General features: G+C 44.9%; 1 protein-coding gene across 1 annotated transcript; it reads left to right on the forward strand.

The window, feature by feature from the left end:
- Positions 1-1,309: 1,309 nt before the first annotated feature.
- POLR1E (RNA polymerase I subunit E) lies at positions 1,310-19,948 on the forward strand. The gene is made up of 12 exons (XM_055427073.2): positions 1,310-1,468; positions 2,085-2,188; positions 3,598-3,674; positions 4,963-5,048; positions 7,154-7,212; positions 8,023-8,167; positions 9,307-9,414; positions 10,041-10,137; positions 12,082-12,215; positions 14,162-14,243; positions 14,992-15,123; positions 16,268-19,948. The coding sequence occupies exons 1-12, from the start codon at positions 1,393-1,395 to the stop codon at positions 16,425-16,427; spliced, it is 1,260 nt and encodes a 419-aa protein (XP_055283048.2). The 5' UTR covers positions 1,310-1,392; the 3' UTR covers positions 16,428-19,948.
- The last annotated feature ends 2,336 nt before the right edge of the window (positions 19,949-22,284 follow it).

A 22,284-nucleotide genomic window follows, 5' to 3' on the forward strand; every position in this document is an offset into this window, starting at 1 on the left:
TGGGAATATTTGAAAGAAAAACTAAATGATGATAGTAGCAGATTCTAATCTATTGAATAAAATAGGAATCCACAAGTCCACCCTGACGTAAATAAATAAATAGGAAGTGTGATGAACAGGATATTTACTTAGTGTATATGTACCTGCCCACAAAATACCTATTAATTACAAAGGGAAAACAAAACTGTGAAGAAGTCTGGTTGATACCACTTCAGTTAAGTGGTATCAAAGTTACTATCAGCAGTAATGGAACAAACTGAAATAGTGTACCAGCTAACATGATATAATGAGAATAGCATCATATCTGTAATATTCCTGCCCAAGATGCATGAACCGAGACTCATAAGTTGGAAACATTAGACAAATCCAGACTGAGAGACATTCTACAAAATAAGTGCCCTATAACTGGCTTTTTAAATTTAAAATTCAAAGTCAAAATAAGAGTAAAGAACTGTTGTGGGCTGAAGAAAACTACAGAGCTATGATAGCTAAATGCAACATGTGGTTCTGGGTAAGAATTTTTGCTATAAAAACGTTACTGGGACAGTAAATGAACTTACATGGGGCACGATGATTATATGGTAGTAAGGTCCGTCTAGTCAAGGCTATGGTTTTTCCCGTGGTCATGTATGGATGTGAGAGTTGGACTGTGAAGAAAGCTGATCGCCGAAGAATTGATGCTTTTGAACTGTGGTGCTGGAGAAGACTCGAGAGTCCCTTGGACTGCAAGGAGATCCAACCAGTCCATTCTAAAGGAGATCAATCCTGGGTGTTCATTGGAAGGACTGATGCTAAAGCTGAAACTCCAATACTTTGGCCACCTCATGTGACGAGTTGACTCACTGGAAAAGACTCTGATGCTGGGAAAGGTTGGGGGCGGGAGGAGAAGGGGACGACAGAGAATGAGATGGCTGGATGGCATCACCGACTCTGTGGACATGAGTTTGAGTGAACTCCGGGATTTGGTGATGGACAGGGAGGCCTGGCGTGCTGTGATTCATGGGGTCGCAAAGAGTCGGACACGACTGAGCGACTGAACTGAACTGAACTGAATGCAGCAATGTTAGTTTCCTGATTTTGACATCTGGGTTGTAGTTACTGCTGGTGGCTCAAAGGTAAAGAACCTGCCTGCCAATGCAGGTGATGTGGGTTTGATCCCTGGGTTGAGAAGATCCCCTGGAAAATGAAAAGGGGCGAGGGTGGGCGGGGCAGGCGCGCATAAGAGCTCAGGAAAAGGGCTCTTAGGGGGCCATGTCCTGTGGGGCGGAGCCATGCGTCTTTGCGTGCGCGGGGCGGTGCCCGGAGAGACCACGCCTCTTCCGGCCCGCCGCACTTCCTCCGCGTGTGGCTGCAGCTGTTTTAACTCCGGGGATTGGCGGCTGGCGTGGCGAGATGGCGGCGGAGGTGTTTCCGAGTGCGAGGTGGCAGTACTGTGGGGAGCCCGATGACAGCCAGAGCGCTCTACTGGGTAAATACTGCGAAGCTGGAGCAGGTTTTCCTGTAATTTCCTCCCCTTCCGTTCCGGTACCGCTACAGCCCTCCACTTACCACGTCCGTCCAGCCGCATTCCCAGCTGGGCCAGGGCCAGCTGGGCCAGGGCCCCCCATTACTCCTTGGGGCTCGGCCAGGGCTCTCCTGTCATCTCCTGTCATCGTGTCTCTCTGTTACTACCTCCCAGGTGGATGAGGACATCCCAGTTACGTCCTCCCCAGGGCTGGGGCTGTATGTATCCAGAACCCCGTCATCCCCTCACCCTCCAGGCCTCACACCTGCTCCATTTCCTTCTCCCAATTGGCCAGGGATTCCCTCAGCCTTTCTAGGTTTGGCCGAGGTCTCCTTAGTCAGCCCCACTCCCCTAGTTATTCCTTTCTGCGGAGGCCCGTCCCCAGGGATCCTCTCACGGCTCCAGCCCCTCACCAGCCCCTCTTCCCACCTGGACCAGGACAACTTTGGGTTAGGACCCGGGCTTCCTTACCGTCCCCATTCCCCGAGTCGGTGACTCCCTCCCACTGACGATTCATTTCCTCTCCACCATACTCTGGGTTTTTCTGCTCTCATTTCATTCTTATGCTGTAATCTTAAAGTGCAGTTCTCCAATGGGAGGCTACAGAATCCAGGCAACATGCGCTTTACCTTGTACAAGAGCAACGACTCCACAAACCCCAGGAAGAGGAGTCAGCGGATCCTGGTAAGTGCTGCTGTGGCCAGTCACCTCCACTCTGCAGACCTCAGGAGGCCCTTTGGGTGTGGGTTGATGTAGGAAGGAGTGAGAGGAGAAAAGAGGGGGAATAGCAGGTGAACCTTTGAAGAACGTTGTGCCCAGCAGGCTGGGGTGTGGAGACAGGCCCCATTCAGTTTCACACTTGTGGTGAAATGATGGCTTTTTTATTAATTTGTTCAATCAGCGAGCATTTATTGAGTCCCCAGTGTGGCCCTGGACTGTAAGCTGCTAGGGAAATAACCAAGTCAGACCTGGCCACACTCTGAGGGAGCTCATACTATAGAGCAGTGTTTCTCAACCTCAGCACTATTGGCATTCTGACCCAGATATGTCATTCTTTGTTGTGGGGGCTGTCTTGTGCATCACTGGATGTTTAGTAGCTTCCGTGGCTTCTGCTTACTAGTAGCACTTCCTAGTTGTGGCCAACAGAATGTCAGACATTCCCAGATATCTGCATTCCCTGCTCTAGAGAGGTGAGAACTGAATGTGAGGAACTCATACATAAGTAAACAAAGCTCAGGCTCCCAGGGAGAGAGTACAGAGCAGGGCACAGTGAGCTGAGTCAGTGAAGGCTCTGCTTGCCAGAATGTCTTCCTGCGGGAGGGTGTATGGGAGCTGAACCCTGAAGGATGGAGGAGGGTTTAACAGCTGAAGTTAGTACTACAGGTGAAGAGGACAAACCTGGGGAGAGGGCAGGGAAGCTTGGCTCTGATTGAGGAATGAATTTACCACTTCCATGGTGCCGAGGGGCTTCCCTGGCGACTGGCTCAGTGGTAAAGAATCCACCTGCCAGTTCAGGAGATGTGGGTTCGATCCCTGGGTCAGGAAGATCTCCTGGAGAAGGAAATGGCAACCCAATCCAGTATTCTTGCCTAGCAAATCCCATGGACAGATGAGCCTATAGTCTATGGCCTATAGTCCATAGGGTTGCAAAAGAGTCAGACACAACTTAGTGACTAAACAATAATAGCAGTGATCCTGAGAGCAAATGAGGAGTAGTCATGATAGAGGTGGGCAGAGAGGTTCAAGAAAGGCTTGGGCTTTAGTGTTGCCTGCAGAATCATTTTGTTGCATGCCTCTAAGCTGTGGGAGCCCATCCCTTCTCCAAGTCCTGAGGCGCAGCTCCAGCAAGAACTTTCAGACTAGCTAGAAGCCAGCACTACCTGGAACTTTCCAAAAGTCCTCTTGCCTTTCCACCAGGGACACCCCAGTCTCACTTAGAGATTAGTGGAGCTGGTTCATCTCAAAGAGGCTCTCTTGGCTCATCCACTGCAGTTTGGATTCTAAAGCTTCTACAAACTTGGAAAAGGGCGTCAAGATGTTTACTATCTTTCAACATTGGTTGTAATGGAGCCCTTCCCTCCTCTACATTTTAGGCAGCTGAAACAGACAGACTTTCCTACGTGGGAAACAATTTTGGGACTGGAGCCCTCAAATGCAATACTCTGTGCAGGTAGAGATAGGGGAAAGTGATTGTGGGAAGTGGGGATGGTGGTGGTGGTGGTGGTGGTGGCGGCGGCACCACTCTTCTCTGATTTTAGCTGCAGTGGGGGAAATCTAGAGAGGTTTACTAGGTTCCTGTGTTCCTAGACTCAGGGACCTGCACATCAGCATATAGACATTCTTGAAATTGAAAAGTGACTTACATTTATTTAATTTCCTGAAAATCTCATTCATTTGTAATTAAAAATTTTTTTTTTAAGTTGAGATGTAATTGACATACAGCATTAGTTTCAGGTATATGATAAAATGATTCAATGTATGTAATGCTGCAAAATGGTCACAACAATGTCTAGTTAACATCCATACAGTTAGAATATTTTTTCCTGGGATGAGAACTTTAGAGGCTTACTCTCTTAACATCTTTCAGATATACAATGCAGTATTATAGTCACTGTGATGAACGTTATATCTCCAGGACTTATTTATTTTATAACTGGAAGTTTGTGCCTTTTGACCTTCATTAGTTTTGACCACATCATTAACTTGAAATATTCTTTGTTTGTAACTGTCTTATTCCTAAAAGGCAGCCGTCTCCATTATTTTTGGATGTGGGATCAAAGTTTGCCAGAACTCTGCCTTGGAAGTAACTACAAGAAAAGGGTTTGGTAGTGTCCAAGGCTCCAGAATTTCTGTCTAGTTCTGGAAAGATTACTGACTTGGGCAACTCCGCCGTTTACTGACCTCTGGTTTACCTCTTGGTACAGTGAAGATTGTTCAGCCTGTTCAGTCTCACTGTCAGGCATTGCATAATGCAGTGTCCCTATGAAGATATCCATCCATGAACCACAACCAAGGCCCTTTTAGAGTCATCTCCCCCCTCCCCCGCCCCAGCAGCTGATAGAGCTCTGATGAATGTGTTTGTGCTTGAAACTTTTATCATCTCTTTACAAAGATTTTCTAGTTTAAACTGGTCTTCTCATAATTACCGAAGTTTTGTCTTTGCCTCCATAGAATTTACATATGGAGTAAATTTTAATGTAGTTCTAGATTGTTATATCCCAAAAGGTATTACCACTACATCAGTGACCCCAAATGTGATTGGCTATAAGAATCACCTGGTGACTTCCCCACTACCCTCCTCTTTTCCCCGCTCATTTCCCTCTGCCTGCAGAGAATATCTGCTGTGGGGGATTATTGTTACTCATGAGTAAGTGGTGCCTTTTAAGCAGAAACAAGGAGATTGTATAAACAATACCTTTTGAATGATCCATTGTCACTGATATTCCTTCTTTATTCAGGCACTTTGTGGGAATTTTGAACAAGACCTCTGGCCAGATGGAAGTATATGATGCTGAATTGTTCAACATGCAGCCACTGTTTTCAGGTAGGTTCTAGTTATGAAGGCTCAAGGAAAGGCTGAATATTTTAGGTTTGCTGGATGCATCAGTTTGACTTGTACACTACATTTTGTAGCTGTTTTTTTAAAGGTTTTTTTTCATTTGACAAAGTTTTAAAAGTGCTTTTACTCAACACTGATGAGTTGATGAGTAGTTGATGACCTACTATGCCCCAAGCACAAGTTAGGGGCTGTGAATATAGCAAAACAGACACAGATTCTGTCCCTACAATGTTTACAGACTGAAGATCAAAATCGAATCTTAATTTAAACAAGTTGAGCAATGATCAGAGCAGAGTAATGGAGGGCATGTATGATACTCTTTTTCATCAAGGACCTTTCTTAATTCTTAATGGTTCTAGTTGGAGTAGAGGTTTTAGAATCTCTGGTAGGTTGTAGAAGTTGCTTATAGGTTGGACAAAGGTTGAAGCAAAGTCTCTGCACTTTGTAATTTGGGAAGAGATCTATTTTTTCTCTAACCCACTGGGAGAAGTTACAGTTACCTCTCTCCTCTGGCATTTTAGAATGTATTGGGCTAGAGTGGGATCAATACTGAGAACCATGCTTGGGAGGGAATTAGAAAAGGATTATTAGGATCATTGTGAATCTGCTTGATACCTTCAGAGGCATTAGTTCTAATAACTTCATTCTGGCAAAGCATTGGTCTCAGCCTTTCTTGTGAAGAACCAGAAGTACTTCTGAGAAATATACATAATATAAAAAAAATATGAGATTTTGCATATAATTTTAAAGGGCTTTTGCATCCCAAAGGTCATCTGTGAATTTCCTAGGGGTCCATAGTCTCCATGTGAAGAATTCCCTGCTTTGCACACAAATAAAACAACATATAAATTATTCTCTAAATGCTCTTCTAACTTCCCATGAACAGAGAAAATTGTTCATTAATTTGTTATTTAAACACATTTGTAAATATTGGTTAATTCTACCCAGCATATATAAAAATTACACACATTTGTTGGGTCCTTACTATGCTCTGGGCTCTGTTCTAAGCATTTTCAATGCATTATATCACATACTTCACTTTTTAATCAATGATGAACCTGGGACAGAAGTTAAATGACTTTGGCAGGAACATACTGCTGTTATAAGTAAGAGGCCTGGTATTTAAATGCAAGCAAGGTCACTTCAGAGCTTATGCTCCTGTCCACTAGATTATTGCCCCTTATATGAATACTCTGTGGGAGATGAGAGAGCTTCATGTAAAATAATACATACCTCATGTTTATGCCCGCTTTTAGGTCTTAAAATTAAAAAAAATTTTTTTTAATGAAGCATAATTGATTTCTGGTATTTTATTAGTTTCAGGTATATGGCATATGATTTTTTTTTTGGCAGATGATATTCCAATATAGATTATTACAAGCTATTGGGTACAATTCCCTATGTTATCCAGTAAATACATGTTGCTTATCTATTTTATGTATAGTAGTTTATATCTATTAATCCCGTACTCCTAATTTGCACCTCCCACACATCCAGGGGCTGGTTGGCTCAGATCATGTGCCAGGCTGTGGTGTGGCGAGCCCATGCAAACCTTCCTTTCCTTTCACATCCCTTTGGGGGACAGTGGTGGGGGGTCCCAACCCTACTACCTGGTTACCTGGAAATCTTTCTTCTGCCAATTTTCAGTTAGTTTTCCATGAGAACTGTTCCACATATAGATGTATTTTTGATGTATTTGTCAACGGGAGGTGAACCCCATGTCCTCCTCCTCCTCAGCCTTCCTGATTCCTTCCTCCTCATCTCTTTTACAGGAAGGGCAAAACTATATACTGGAAAGAGCACAGGACTTAGTTTCTGATCCCATCTCTGCATTGCCCAGGGCATGTCATTTCACCTGGAGGCCTCATGCTTCTTGGATCCCTTCACTTGATTCCATAGTTTATTCTCCAGATCCTCTCCCTGTATACTGAAGCTTCATATTGAATGTTCATAGTCCACATGCATGTTAAGCTCTGGGAAGTCCTGTAGTAGAGAAATCTTAGATTAACTGTTAACCAAATATTAAACACTCTTACTGTCTGCAGGCAAACTTAACAGTTTGCTTTTTTTCTTTGTTTTATGTTTTGTAGATGAATCAGTTGAGAGTGAATCAACACTGGAGAGTCAAGCCAAATCTTTCAGAGAAAAGGCAAGTGTGACAGAGCTAAGATGTGAGGCCTAAAGTGAGTTCCTTCCAGGCCTTGAATTTCTCCATCAGTAATGTAAAAACGCACAGTTCTCCGTGGGTGCTCCCAGTTCATTCAGTCTGTGGCTCTCTGGACAGTTCCTACCTGCAGAGGCCTCTGTGGCCTCACGGAGAGCAGATGCCCTATCTGGGGCAGCTGTGCACAGGTCTGTGCCAGCATCTGGAACTGGTTCTCTGCTGGGCTGTTGCTACAGGTGTAGCATAGCACTTATTTTCAGGATTTAATCCAAGTTTCAGAAAATACTGGTTGTAGCCTGGAAACTTCACATCAAGACAAGGTAAACTTTAGGATTGTCAATGTAGTAGCTTCCTACAGGCTCATCTCATCCTAGGATGGCAGACTGATTGGATCTTCAGGACTGCTTGGAGCACTGTATTGAGAAGGGTGTGAGGCTGTCTGCAGGCTCAGAGGGGGAATGAGTAATCTGTTAGCAGTGTCTGTTGTGGGTGTAGGATTGGAAAATGGTGAGCCGTGTGCCCCAGATTTACTGACCCTAATTCTAGTCTTTTCATTTTACAAATGGAAACACTTGATTTATAAATAGCTCATTATAGATTATAAAATAAGCGCTTTAGATCTCTTAATATCTTTTGGTTCTTACAACAAGCCTATGAGGTAGTTAGGTATGAGTCAGCCCAGTTTACAGGTGTGATAGTGATGGCTCAGAGAAGCTGAGAGCTTCCCAGTAGTCACACAGCTAGGAGTAGCAGTGCTCAGCCTGTCTCCAGTGACCAAATTTGTCTTTGGCACAGATGGATTCTTGTATTGAAGCCTTTGGTACCACCAAACAGAAGCGAGCTCTGAACTCCAGGAGAATGAACAAAGTTGGCAGTGAATCTTTGAATCGTGCAGTGGCTAAAGCTGCAGAGAATATAATTGATACAAAGGGTGTGACTGGTAAGCAGCTGAAACTTGGGGTTAGAGGCTGCTCCTTGAGACAGCTGTCCCTTCTCTTGAGATCCTTTACCTGCCTCACAGATGGACATGATGGGAGTTAGGGCTGTATTCCTTCCTGCTTCTCCCTGAAGGCCTTCTTCGGAATAGACTGTGGGAATTATAAGAAACAACTGACATGGCCCGCCCTCAGTGAGCTCAGTCAAGTAGTTTTCCTATTAAAATGGAATTTTAGGAAATTTTAGAAAACCTTTCCATACCCTATGATTATATAAATATTTTCCTCTATTTTCTTTCATTACTTTCACAGTTTTACTTTTTACATTTACATCTTAATGACCTTTTTCTTTGGTCTACAGTACAAACCTCATTTTATCTTTTCCAAATGATTAGCGAGTTGTCCCCAACTTCATCTTTTCCTTGTGTAAAAACTGATTCAAAAAGTCATCTTTATCGTTTTACCACATTCTTAATTGGGTTCTGTCTCAGCATTCTGACTGGCTATTTGTGTAGCAGCATTTGGTCCTTCTAATTATAGTAGCTTCACCATCCAGTTTATTGTCTGATGGGGCAACTTTATCCTTACTGTTCACAAACATATGCTGTTGTAGCATACTTTTTCTTCTAGATGATCTTAAGAATTATTTTGTCAAATTCCCTCAAAATCCATTTGGGATTAATATGGGGAAAATCAGCATCTTTATAATACTATGTTTTCCCATTTAGAAATGTAGAAATATGTCTCCATCTGGTCAAAGATACAGTTTAATGTCTTAAGTAAATTTTTCAATTTTTTTTATTCAGTTTATTCTCAGCTATTAACAGTAAACTTAATAGCTGAAGACATTTAAAAAGAAAAAAAATTCACCCATTTTCCTGTCGTTCTGCAAGACCAGCTGTTACAGTTTTCCTGTTTTCCTCTCTTCTTGTCTGTGTGCATACTTAATTCAGATGTGGTTATTCCTGTATGATAGTTACAGTTTTATAATTTGATCTTTCTCTTTCACTCACAATACGTGAAGAAGTTCAGATGAGGGGGTTCTGGGTCGACGATAATCTCAAGTGCACAGGTTGCAGAGAGCATTGGGGAACCCAAAGCTAAGCAGGGTGACACTGACGCTGACTCTTCCTTTACCTAAAAGCCCTGGTCAGTGACGCCATCCACAATGACTTGCAGGATGATTCTGTCTATCTCCCTCCCTGCCACGCCGATGCAGCCACGCCTGAAGATGTGTATAAGTTTGAAGACCGTATCCTTCTTGGAGCAGAAGCGCCAGCTTATTTCCCAAGTAGGGATGTGTGCACAGCAGTGCCATGGCCAGGCTCTCTAAGGATGTTGGTGGTCCGGTGATACTCACAAAAGCTCGCCCCAGATGCTTACTATTGCCTCAGCACTGTTGCTGGGAAGTCAGCGAGGCTTCCCCAGTAGCTGAGGACATTTGGGACTACCGGCCTCTCAGCACCTGGGAGTCAAACCCATTCCTCAGCAAAAAGCCCACAGCTCAGCTCAGTGGGTGGGGCTTACTCTCCACAAAGAGTCAAAATATGACTTTTAAGTTGGCCAGTGCCCAAAGTCTAGGGCAGGCTGATTTTATAAAAGGAAAGGTTAGAATGTAGAGTTTCCATACTTGTGATTCTATTCAGATGGAAGATGCCTGCAGCAGCTTTGTAATAAGAGAAGACAGAAAAGTCCAGGCAGACCATGAGCTCTGGGCTGGGAGTCGAGAGAACTGAGTCCCAAAAGCTCTGCCTAAACGTACTGTGTTGTCACCCCCTCTCAGCCTCAGTTTTCCCATTTCTAAGATGAGGCTGTTACAACATGGTCTAGCTAGTTGATGTTTCCACTGTAATTGGGTTTTTCTTGACCTGTAACTAGTTCTTTCCCCTGTGGAGTATGATGCTCTTCAGAGCCCATCTGAAGCTTTCAGGAATGTCACCTCAGAAGAAATACTGAAGATGATTGAAGAGAACAGGTATCCCACTTGGGCGGATGGAGAGTCTGGGTTGTGGTGTTGGGACACACACTTAATGTAGTCAGACATGAAGGAGACCTCGGGTGTCAGTCAGTGAGGACGTATGTCTCTTCAGCATTTGGACGTGAATGAGCCAGTGTTTGCTCCAGTGTTTGGACTCCCAGGCCTATTGCCCCAAGGCTGCGGGTGGCATTCAAGGGAGAGCATTGGCCTCTGAGTGCAGGGATCGTGTGGCTGGGCAGAGGGTGGTGAGGCCTTGTAGGCTGGGCTAAGAACTGGGACTGACATGTATTCCCCCTACAGTGTTATACCAGGTCCAAGGGCTGGCCTGGGAGTAAGTGCCTGCTGAAGTGATAGTTTATCTGCGGTGATGTGTTGAGTGAGCTTTTCTAAAGTTAAATTATATATGTTATTTGTTTATTGGTTTTTTTAATGTTTATTATTCTTGGCTGTGCTGGGTCTTTGTTGCTGTGCAGGCTTTCTCTAGATGTGGTGAGCAGGGGCTAATGTTGTTGTGGTGCTCAGGTTTTTTATTGTGGTGACTTTTCTTCTTGCAGAGCAGGGCTCTAGGGCACCCAGGCTTTAGAAGTTGCTGCACGGTAGTTGTGATGCATGGGCTTAGTTGCCCCGGGGCATGTGGGATCTTCCCAGACCAGGGATCAAACCAGTGTCCCTTGTATAGCAAGATGGATTCTTCTTTTTTTTTTTTCATCCTGCTCTTTCTTTTTTTTTAATTATTTTTTTCTTGCGCTGGGTCTTCATTGTGGCATGTGGGATCTCATTCCCTGACCAGGAATCGAACCTGAGCTCCCTGCGTTAGGGAGTCTTAGCCAGGGAAGTCCCGCAAGATGGATTCTTAACCAGTGGACAATCAGGGGAGCCCTGAATTATGTTATTTAAATATAGTGTGTTTTAAATAATTCAGAAATGATTGCCTCTACTCCCCTCCCCCTTTTTTTTACTTTTAAAACAGCTTTTCTTTTATGATGGTAGTGGGGGATTTTTTTTTGCTTTTGAGTTTTTTTTTTAATAATTTTATCTTGGAAAAATGTTGTCAACCCTAGCTTGGTTCCCTAGATATTTGTTTGGAAATTTTACTGGTCAGTGAAATCCAAAGTCTTAGAAAATACATCCACTCCCCTCCCCCGACCCAAAGTTCCATTTCCAAAAAAGGCTTCATTGCTGGTTCTTTGTTGTCGTAATGTGATTGTGGCTCAGGGCCAGGTACTGGAATGAACTCTGGGCTGGGAGTCTGGAGAACTGAGTCCCCGTCTGCCTAATGGACTATGTGGATTTCCCCTCTCTGAGCCTTAGTTTTTCCATCTGTACAAGGAGGCTGCCGTGAAATGACATTGAAGAGCCTTTTATGGCTGCGATTCCACAATCATGATAGTGGTAGAACAACAGTATGTAAGAAAAACAGCCAGCACTGATGGGACTCTTCCCTGTGCCAAGCGCCACTTTAATTGCATTGTCTCATTTACTCCACAAAAATCCATCGGGTGAGGGTACTTAATTTAGAGGTAAAGAAACCAAAACAGAGATGTTCAGAAACTTGCCCAAGCCACTGCATGGTGGAGAGGGGATTCAGACCCAGGTAGCTGAGAGCCCATGCTCCAGACCACCACATCAGGATTGGGCAGCTATGGCCAGAGTGCTGAGTCTTGGACATTGCCTGTGAATAAAGTTTATTGGAACATAGCTTCAGTCATTCATTTATGTGTTAATCAGTGGCTGCCTTTGCACTGCAGTGGCAGGGACCATTTGCTCACAAAATGTATATTTACTGTCTAGACCTTTACTCCCCCTGAACTACATTCATGCCTCTCCTATTATAAGGAGCTGGTGGGATGGCCCTTCCTCAGCTGTTGACAGTATAGCAGGTATAGGGGGTGCCTGCTGGCTGGTCTTAACAAATTTCCTCTTTTCTCTCCCTTGTTGTAGTCACTGCTCCTTTGTCATAGAAGCGTTGAAGTCTTTGCCATCAAATGAGGAGAGCCGAGACCGCCAGGCGCGGTGCATATGGTACCTGGACACCCTCATCAAATTTCGAGCACAGAAAGTGATTAAGCGGAAAAGTAAGTCCATGATAGACTTTTTTTTTTAATTGAAATACAGATGATTTATAATGTGTTTGTTTCAAGTATACAGCAAAGTGATTCAGTTACATGTGTATTTATACATATATATATTCTTTTTCAGATTTTTTCCATTATAGATTATTATAGGATACTGTGTATAGTTCCTTGTGCTATACTGTAGGTCCTTGTTATTTTGTATATAGTAGTATGTATCTGTTAGTCCCAAACTCCTAATTTATCCCTCCCTCCCTTGTTTTTCCCTTTTGGTAACCATACGTTTATTTTCTACATCTATGAGCCTGATTTGTATCATTTTCTTTAGAGTCCACATAAAAGTGATACTATATTTGTCTCTCTCTGTCTGGCTTTACTCATTATGATAATCTCTGGGTGCACCCATGTTGCTGCAAAGGGCATTATTTCATACTTTTTTATGGCTGAGTAATATTCCATAGAAATATATATACTACATTTTTATCCATTTCATCTGTTGATGGCCATTTAGGTTGCTTCTGTGTCTTGGCTATTGTAAGCAGGGCTACAATGAACATTGGGGTTTATGTATCATGATAGGCATTTTATTCTAGTTATTTCCAGTCTGTTATCTGTCTATAGTTATTAGACTAGCTCTAGTAAGAGAAGAACTGGACATGTCTTTCCAGGTCGTCATTTATACCTGTGTAACAGTGGGGTGCTGCTGATATGTTGAGAGGACTCGCCAAGCTCTTTCCTTTGAAAATAGGGTCGAGTTGGATTTATGGTTGCTCAGAGCTAACATTCACTACTTCTGTTCTATATTAGGTAAAGTATAACATCCAGTCCAATCAAGTGAATAGTCTAGGGGATGGTTAGAAATAGTTGTATGGGGAAAAAAGTTGGCCTTGCTTGTGAAGGCCTATGGCACGCTGTTGTGTCAGCTCTTTCTGGCTCGGAGGGAAGTCAGTTTCTACTGGTAACCCATGTCACCTGTCACCAGGGCATGGGTGTCTGCCACACAGAGCCACCCAGAGTTGGAAACCAGAGAGAGACACCTGTCATTTGAGGCCTAAGGTGTGTACAGTTGTGTTACTGTGACTGGGCACCTGGGGTCTATACAGGAACACCTCGTTCTGCCATGCTTCACAGATACCATGGTTTTTACAAATTGAAGGTTTGCAGCAACCCTGGGTTGACCAAGTCAGCACCATTTTTCTAACAGTCTGCTTACTTTGTGTCTATGTATCACGTTTCACTATTTGTGAATATTTTCAGCTTTTACGTTGTTATATTTATTATGATGGTCTATGATCAGTGATCTTTGATGTCACTGCTATGACACTCTGAAGGTTCAGATGATGGCCAGCAATTTTTTAGCAGTAAGGTATCTTTTAATTGAGGTATGGACATTGGTTTACAATTTTTAATTAATTATTGGGCACTTTTAAAAAAAACATAATATGACTGCACACTTAGGAGACTACAGTGTACTGAAAACCTAACTTACACGCATTGGGAAACCAGGCAGTTCATGTGACTTGCTTTATTGTGGTGGTCTCAAACCAAACATGCAGTAACTCTGAGCTGTGCCTGTACTCATGTTTTTCAGTATCTGCTTAATTCTTATTTTCACATTCCAATCTCCCCTCCTTTCCCTCTCCCTGAGCTTTCTCCACAATCTGTTTCACTTTCTAACATCTTTGAATCTTGTGTCTTTAGGCCTCATTGGAGTCTGGTTTTCTTTCTCGTCATTGCCCTGTCATGAACATCTCTTGATCTGCAGGCTAAACAAACCTGAGCCTGTGTTCATTTGATGGTGGCTGTTCTGTTTCATGGGCCCCTTTTTGTCTTCCTACATGTCTCTGTTTAGTCTCTGGGCCCACTGTTATCCTTGTCTCCCAGCTCATAGGTGAGGCGTGGCTTGAGAGTTTTGAAAGAAAATGATCAAACTCCATTTTGTCTTGTAGGTGCCCTGGGACCCGGAGTCCCCCACATCATCACCACCAAACTACTGAAGCAGTTCACCTGCCTGACCTACAAGAACGGCAGGTCAGGGGGCTTGACTTCTTGGCTTTTGCCTATAAAGGCGAGAGCAGGATCGGCGGGGAGGGGGGCTTGGATTGCAGTCCATGTTCACAGAGTCACTGTGCTGAAGTGGGCACTGCTGCTCGGCAGGGTCTTGGGTAAGTGAGTTTAGGCAGCACTGTAGTGCAGACTGTCTCTCTGGGAGAAGTTCACATTAAGGCTCTGGGAAGTCCTGCAACAAACGACTACACCAAACACTTTTTCCAGGGATGCCTTCCCAGTGTCCCCAGAACCAGTGTTGTATAGAGAGGTGGTGATGCAGGCAGGGGCAGGCCAGGGGGGTGACTTTGGGGAAGCACCCTAAGCAGCACACCTGGGCTTCTTTCCTGCTGTTTGCTTGCAGCATGTTTCCTGCTCTGCTTGAAGAATCATGGGCAGCCAAGTGTGCAACGACTGTTTTCCCAGCAGCCCTGCTGAGCAGGCTGGAGGATGGGGATGGTCTGCACCAGTGCAGGCTCCAACTATGCCTGGGGAAGGTGGAGATGCAACCTTTTTTGTCCTCCCTGGAGGGACACTGGGATCGGCTCCACTGTGTGTTAAGGCTCAGGCAGTGTAACAGGACAAGGGATGTTGCTCAGATTCCTTTTCTTTCTCCCGAGATGAGAAGACAGTTGAATGCATATGGGAATAGGCTTGGATGTTTTTCCTTTCCTTTTGGAGAAATCATCTTGGAGTTTAATTTTGTCTCTTTTTTTCTACCACTGATTTGCAGTTTGCGCAACTTAATTTCGGACTCTATGAAGGCAAAGATCACCGCCTATGTGATTGTACTGGCCTTGCACATAAATGACTTCCAGATTGACCTGACGATGTTACAGAGGGACTTGAAGCTCAGTGAGAGAAGGTGAGCATAACAGAAGAAAAAGCTGTCTTAGGGAGCCTTGATGTAGTTCTGGTACTGCTGGAAAGCATGAGACCCTGTTGAGGGACCTGGGGACAGTCTTTAGATGAATGAATGATTGACTGAATGGACGGGTAACCAGACATTACTGAGTGTCTTCACTATGCTAGGCACAGTGTCAAATCTGTCATAATCTCCCAGTGATTTCTCTTAAGAATCAGTAGAAGAATCTTTGGTTCAGAGAAGGCAGTGACTTTCCCAGGGTCACTCAGCAAGAAGGGGACTAGTTGGGCTTCAGAAATGAGCCTTCCATTCCCGTGTAACTGAGCAACCTCCAGTCTCCAAGTTGCTCTCACTGGAAAGAGGGATTCTGTGTGATTCTGATGGGGTAACCTGGGGGTGGAGGTTGTATAAGAGAACCCCAGTTTCAGCTTAGCAGAAAGCACTCTCAGAGTCAGATGGAAGGGGCTGTCAGAGGAGGTGTCTAAGGCAAGGCAGAGTGGGAGTTTGGCAGGGCTATCACATTCACGCTTCTCTGACTGGACTGGGAAGGTTGGCGAAGTGGCGACCTTTTCAGGCCCTTTGTAGCCTTGGTAGAAGGGATTCAGACTGAGTAGGGAGCACAACCTCCAGGGTGCTGAACCGCAGGGTGTGTTCGCCTTTGTCAGTGATTAAGGAGTATCTGACACCCAAGGACCCTGGTGGTGGTCCAAGAACGCCTAGGAAAACACCTTCATCTGGACTCTTCCAGCAGTCTGGAGCGGGATTATTCTGAGGGCTGTCCATACGTGGCCTTCCCACAGATAGTGAGGTTGAACATACAAAAGAAATAGTTTCTTGGAGTCTGTAAAATTCTGGTAAGTGCTTGATCCTTGTTATAGGAAGTAAACAGTTATCAATAGGAGCCAGATAACCTGGTTTTCTATCACTTGTATAGGCATTTTCTAACTGCCACAGATTGACACGGAAGTCTGATGGCTCTCAGCGATCTTGTCGGCCTCTGCTGGGAGCTTTGCTCCTGTGTCCACCTTTGGGATTCTGTCTTTGAGGCATGGAGCACAAATGTGCCACCCCCTCCTGCCTGCCATGCTTCCCTGAGTATCGCATTGAGGAGACTCTCCCTTGTTTTATGTGTTTGTTCCTTTAGGATGATGGAGATAGCGAAAGCCATGAGGCTGAAGATCTCCAAAAGAAAGGTTTCTCTGGCAGTGGGTGGGGAGGAGGAGCACAGACTGGGCACTCTGTCCATCCCGCTGCCTCCAGCCCAGACCTTGGACCGTCAGTCAAAGCGAAGGAAAATGACCTAGAGGTGTGCTTTCCAGACCCAACATTTTGGCCACTCCTATTCATTTGCATTTTTATTTTTAAAGAAAGAGGGTTAAAGAAGAAGCCTTGCTTTGACACGGGCATGAAGCCAGACACCAGCACCTCAGTTGTGCTGGTCTGAAGCAGAAACATAAAGCAAGGCCCTGTTGGGCTCCATCTCTGTGCTTTGGTGTCACTGTGACTATAAATGGCAGATGATTCATGTGTGGGATGTGGGAGGGTCGGAGGCAAAAGATCTCACAGGCTGAACCTTGGGCCACATCTAATGGGTAAAGGTTAACATTAAGAGAAATGTGAAATGCTGTGCTTAGGTCTGGAAGGACCAGTGGCATCCATGATGAGGACAAAGCCCAGCAGGGCTGGGAGAGGAGGCTTCAGGTCACCGGTGTGATGGGATTGCCCAGACAGGCTAATTTAGTTCTGGGCTGCTGAAACAAAGCAGAACCAAATCAGAGGAAGTGATTAAATCAGTTGTTCAGCTTGGCTCAGGCCACACACAGGGCAGGGGTGAGCTCAAAGCCAGTGAATTGGTCAGAGCTCAGTACAGAAAACAAATGGTCCTAGATGTTCTTAAGGAGAAAGGATTTTAACACATGGATAAAATGGTACAAAACTTAAAAAGTTGCAGGAGCCAGTTGCTGCCAAGTGGCAGCAGGAAATTTCTGCCAGTAGAACTGCTGAGTTCAAGAACACAGTTTGGGCGGCCAGCCAGGCATGAAGAAGCCACTTGAATTCTTAAAGTTTCTTGAATTCAGCTGCTTCTGGAATTCATGAAGCTGGTAACTTGACACTAGAATGCTGGTTCAGCCACCCATGCTTGCAGTATCCAGGCTTCCACCTCCTGGCTTGTCAGCATGGACAGCCCAAAGATCAAGAGACTGGCCTCCATCTTGCTTCCTTCCCCTGTGAGTACACACGTAGGGATCTCGTTTCATCCAGAATCCTAGCAGTGAGGGTGTCTTAGAAATAGGTTTCAGCTCTCCAGCCTCTAGTTTCAGGAAGCCATACCAGAAGCAGATGGGAAGGGGTGCTTACTGCCACCCATCTTATCTGCCAGGGGAATATGGAGAAGTGGTGTCCAGAAGGTTGCTGTGAGGAACGGGACTGTGACACAGAGACTCGGGTATATGGCTGATGCTCAGACTCAGCTCTTCAAGGTTCTCCTGAGGCAGTGAGAGCAGTGCAGTATGTAGGGCTCGTGCTGGGGGCCGGGGGCAGTGGAAGAAGGAAGAGAGAACCCAGCTCTCTCTGAAAATGAGAAAGAAAGACGTTTACATAGCAGCTGGGCCATCTGTTAGGGAAGACATGGTAGAAATGGGCCTTGGATGATTCATTCAGGGCATGTGATTCTTGTATGTCTTCGAGTACTGGGGTGTGGTGGTCAGAGCCACTTCTAACGCATGGCCAGGCCTGAAATGCCCAGTTACCATGTTCTTGTCTGGCTTGTCCCCATTTGTGTCTGATCCTGGGAAGTGGGCACTTCCTCCAGCAGAGGTGTGAGCAGGAAATCTAAATGTCTGTTGTTTTTCTTTATCTAAGCTGTTGCAAAAATCAGGTATGTGACTCTGCATCAGGAAAAATAATAATCCTGATTTGACTCTGGGAAAAGAATCCCTTGTGTGTTTGCGGGTGTCAGCATGAATACTTTTAGATTCTGATGGTTTTGACCCCTTGAGGCTTAATTCCCAGCAGTGATTAGATCACAGCATGTGACCTGGCCCCTGAGCAGCCTCTGCCCTCATGGGGAGGCGGTCACCGTGTGAGTCCCTTTCGTCACTCACACTGAGGGGTGGTGTGGATGGGGAAGGGCCTTGAGTGGTAAGTGTTCTGCTGGCTCTTGAAAACGTGGATCTGAACTGCTTGGGTCCACGTAGACAAGGACTTTTTTCAGTAGTAAACACTCCAGCACCACATGAGTGGTTGGTTGAACCTGCAGATGTGGAACTGCAGATACAGGGGGCTGGCCTGAATCATATGTGGATTTTGCAGCTGTGTGGAGGGTCGGTGCCCCTAACCTCTTGCGTTGTTCAGGGGTCAGCTGTATACTCGTCCTGGGTGACAACAGGTGTACTTTACTAAGTGTAGGCGATGTGGTCCCAAAAGACTGAAAAGCAAGTTTTTGTACATCAAAGGGTTTGTGGATCTGAAGGCTCAAAAGAGGGCCCTTTCCAACAAGGCTCAAGAGAGGGTGCCTAGCACAGTGCCCAGTATATAAACAGCAGTGTCTGGAGTGAGCCAGAGTCCATGAGTGGCACCTTCTTTCCTTGGCAGAGCTATCCGGTAGTACACACTTGTAGAATAATGGGATTGTACTAGGTTTTTTTTGCTCTAAAACCCTACTTATTTACTAGTGCATTCCAAGAGGATTCCTTGTCCCCATCAAGTTACTTGTCATAATGTCGCTTGATGATCTCTTTGAAGAAAAACAGACTGTGGACAGCTTATACCCTCAATAAGATTTGCAGTTTGTGGAATAGCTTACAGAATGTTAAAAGAGTGAAGTCTGTTCCCTGGAGGGAAGTCTCTGCGGCCCTGACCTACTGACACTGTTAACAGCGATGAGATCAAAGAAGGAATATTTAACATCCTTGCAGAGAGCTCCGCATGGAAATAGCTAATTAGGTAAAATTTCTTAAAGCGTCTTCTTTTAAGAACTTTATTTTTATATTAATGTCGTACTTAGGAAATAGTCGCAAGAATAAGAATAGAAGTATCCAGAGAGCTCCTGTATATTCCTGTACCCAGCTGCTCCAGCTGTTTATGCAGTATCCTATTTATTATTTGCTTTTTACACTTATACATTTCTTTTTGAACCATTTGGGACAATTTGAGAAAAATACCCTTTTTATCTTAAGTACTTCAGTGTGTTGATCCTAAGAATAATGAGGACTTTCTCTTCCATAAGCACATTGCTGCTGCTGATGCTGCTGCTGCTGCTAAACTTCCCAAAAGTAGGAACTAGGATCTGGCCCACCGCTCATATTCACGCTTTGTCCATCACACTTCATTGGTCTTATTTCATCTGAAACAATTCCTCAGTCTTCGCCGTTCCTGACCTTGGCATTTTGAAGAGTAAATTAGCCATCTTGCAGAGTACCCCTCATCTTGGGTTTGTCTGGCATCTCTTTATGATTAGATTCAGGATACACATTTTTGGAGGGAATATACAGACGTGTTGCTCCGCCCCATACGCATCACAGTCGCAGCATGTGATGTTGGTTTGTCTTTAAGGTTATAATCTCTCCACTTTGGAGTTACTGCTTTTCTTTTTGTAGTTAGTTTTTGGAGAAATACTTTAAGCCTCTAAATATCCTGTTCCCCATCTAATTATTATCCATGAGTTTTAGCCTGGAGTGATCATTTTTGCTGAATGAATTACCATGATGACTACAAAATGGTGAGTGATATTCTCACTCCCATAGTTTCTTACACATTTACTGTTGGCATTCTGTTGTTAAGGAGCTTTCTTTTCTCTTAGATTAAAATTGTTTTTGTTCATTTAGTATGGACTCATAGATTCTTATCCTGTGAACAGTTACCAATTATTTTGATGCTCAGATTGTACCACATTTGGCCAATTGGAGTTCCTTCAAGCCAGCTCTTGTATCCCTGTCTTTTTAAGGATGCTTCCTTAATTTCTGGCACAAAATATTCTAGCTGCCTTGTACTTTCCTGCTCTGGCCCTGGAATCAACCTTTTATCCAAGGAGCCTGGGTGGATGACATGAATGATTGGCCCAGACTAAGAAGTGAAATACCATTCTGACAATCAAGACAGACAGCATCTTTGGCTGCAGTCAGGCAAGATCTGGTTTCTAAGCAGGGGTGACAGGTCACTCAGGCTGTACTAGAAGGCCATGCTAGGCTTGACTTCCATTTAAAAGGATGATCACAGTGAATGGGCCCAATGCAGTGGCCATAACTGCACCCTGTGAAGTTCTGGACAGGAAGGGAGAAGGAACTAGTGGAATGAGGGCGTTCCTACTGGGAGACTACTCAAGGTTGGAATAAGCCCAGCAGGCCCCAGGTGAGTCCACCATGAGGACTGTTCAGAGAAGAAACTGTGCTATTGGAAGGAGGGGGAAGAAGGTGGGCCCAGGGATGTTGCTGGACAGGTGTCAGTCAGCTCATGTGCTGTTCCAAGACCCAACTCTGGCTCTTGTCTGGTCTGGCCATAGCATACCCACCGTTCACTATAGCCAGGGCCGCCTCTGGCTATAGGGGGCAGTGGCCTCAACAAGACTGGGAGGCCTTGGTAATGAAGCTGTATTGGTTTTTTTAAAGTATGGTTGATCTACAGTGTTTTAGGTATACAGCAAAGTGATTCAGTTATACATATATATCTATATCTAGCTATCTTTTTCAGATTCTTGTTACAGGTTATTACAAGATATGAATACTGTTTCCTGTGCTATTCAGTAGGTTCCTGTTGTTTATTTTTTATCACAGTGTGTATCTGTTATTCCAAAATTCCTAATTTATCCCCTCCCCCCATACTGGTCTCTGTTGTGCTTACACACTCCCATCCGCAGGCATCAATATTGGGCCTGACTGGCCAGCAGGGAAGTCTAGGGAGACTGCAGTGTGAGCTGCTTGAGTGGGGAACAGCCAAGACCTGTGAGGTCCACACAAGGGTTAAACCTTCACCTGTGGCAAGGCACCCTCGGGAGGGGACTTAGCTGCTGCAGACAAGCAAGCAACCGCAGGGAAGCACAGCTTCCTTAGAGAACCCTATCTTCTGATCCATGATTTCTGCACATAAAAGCTGGGACATGACCTCCTGAGATGCAAGACAGGACTCCTAAACTCTATGTCTTCCTTGAGCTTTCCAAGACCTGCCCGGGCCACTGGAATGGATCTAGAAAAATGACCAGATGGTGGGGAGACAGTCTGCAAACTGGCATGTATGAACTGAGGGCAGGAGAAAGTGGACCCGAGGGGGATAAAGATGCTGTCTATAAACCCCTGGAGAGTCCCCACAGAGGGAAGAGAGATCCTTTGGGGGCTCCAGAAGTTAAAGATACTGAGAATGGGGTTGGGCTTGTTTCCTTGTCCATCTAACCATGTGTCCAACACTTAACGGAGTTTGCTTGGTGTTGGGTATAAAGGACCAACAGGGCTTGACCACACAGCTCGAGAGGGGGAATCATACATATCAAGAGAGTCTGTGAATGCAGAGGATTCAGTGTTACCATGGGGACAACGCGGGTGGGTAGGAGAGGCTGGAGGAGGGGCGCGTAACTAGATCAGGCCTGTAACTAGGATTTGAAGGGGTCAGGAAGTAAGGGTGTGGGTAGGATTTAGCCAGGGTGATAGATTTTGGCTCATTTAAGGAAAAAATACCCAGATAGAATGGGTTCTCTTGGGTAGGTCTGGCCTGTGTGGGAGAGCAAGCCATGCACTCAACCAATGCCAGCTACTCGGAGCAGTCTCCTTCCAGATGCTTCCCCAGCCACGGAAGAGCCAAGATAGGATGGATGGCCAGTGTTCCACTTATGCCTCCAGATCACTTGGCAGAACATGGGCATTATATGTATGTGTGTCTTGGCTGTTCGTGTTATGGAAGCCCTAGGTTAACAGCCTTACTCGCACCTCTTCTGCATACAGCCTCTTAACGTTTGGTAGGGAACTTACTGAGCCGTAACAGGCATCACCATTCGGAACACAGTTCCCTCTGGGGAGAGCAATCAAGATAGTGAAGTAGTATGATGTGAAGCTCACCTCCTCCCACAAATACATCAAAAATACATCCACATGTGGGATGGTTCTCACCAAACATCTGTTGAGCCCTGGCAGAAGACCTCAGACCCCTGAAAGAGCAAGAAAATCTCCATGAACT

This window comes from Moschus berezovskii, chromosome 7, assembly GCF_049115385.1.
Source record: "Moschus berezovskii isolate FMDL1 chromosome 7, NW_MosBer_1.0, whole genome shotgun sequence".
Lineage (NCBI taxonomy): Eukaryota > Metazoa > Chordata > Mammalia > Artiodactyla > Moschidae > Moschus > Moschus berezovskii.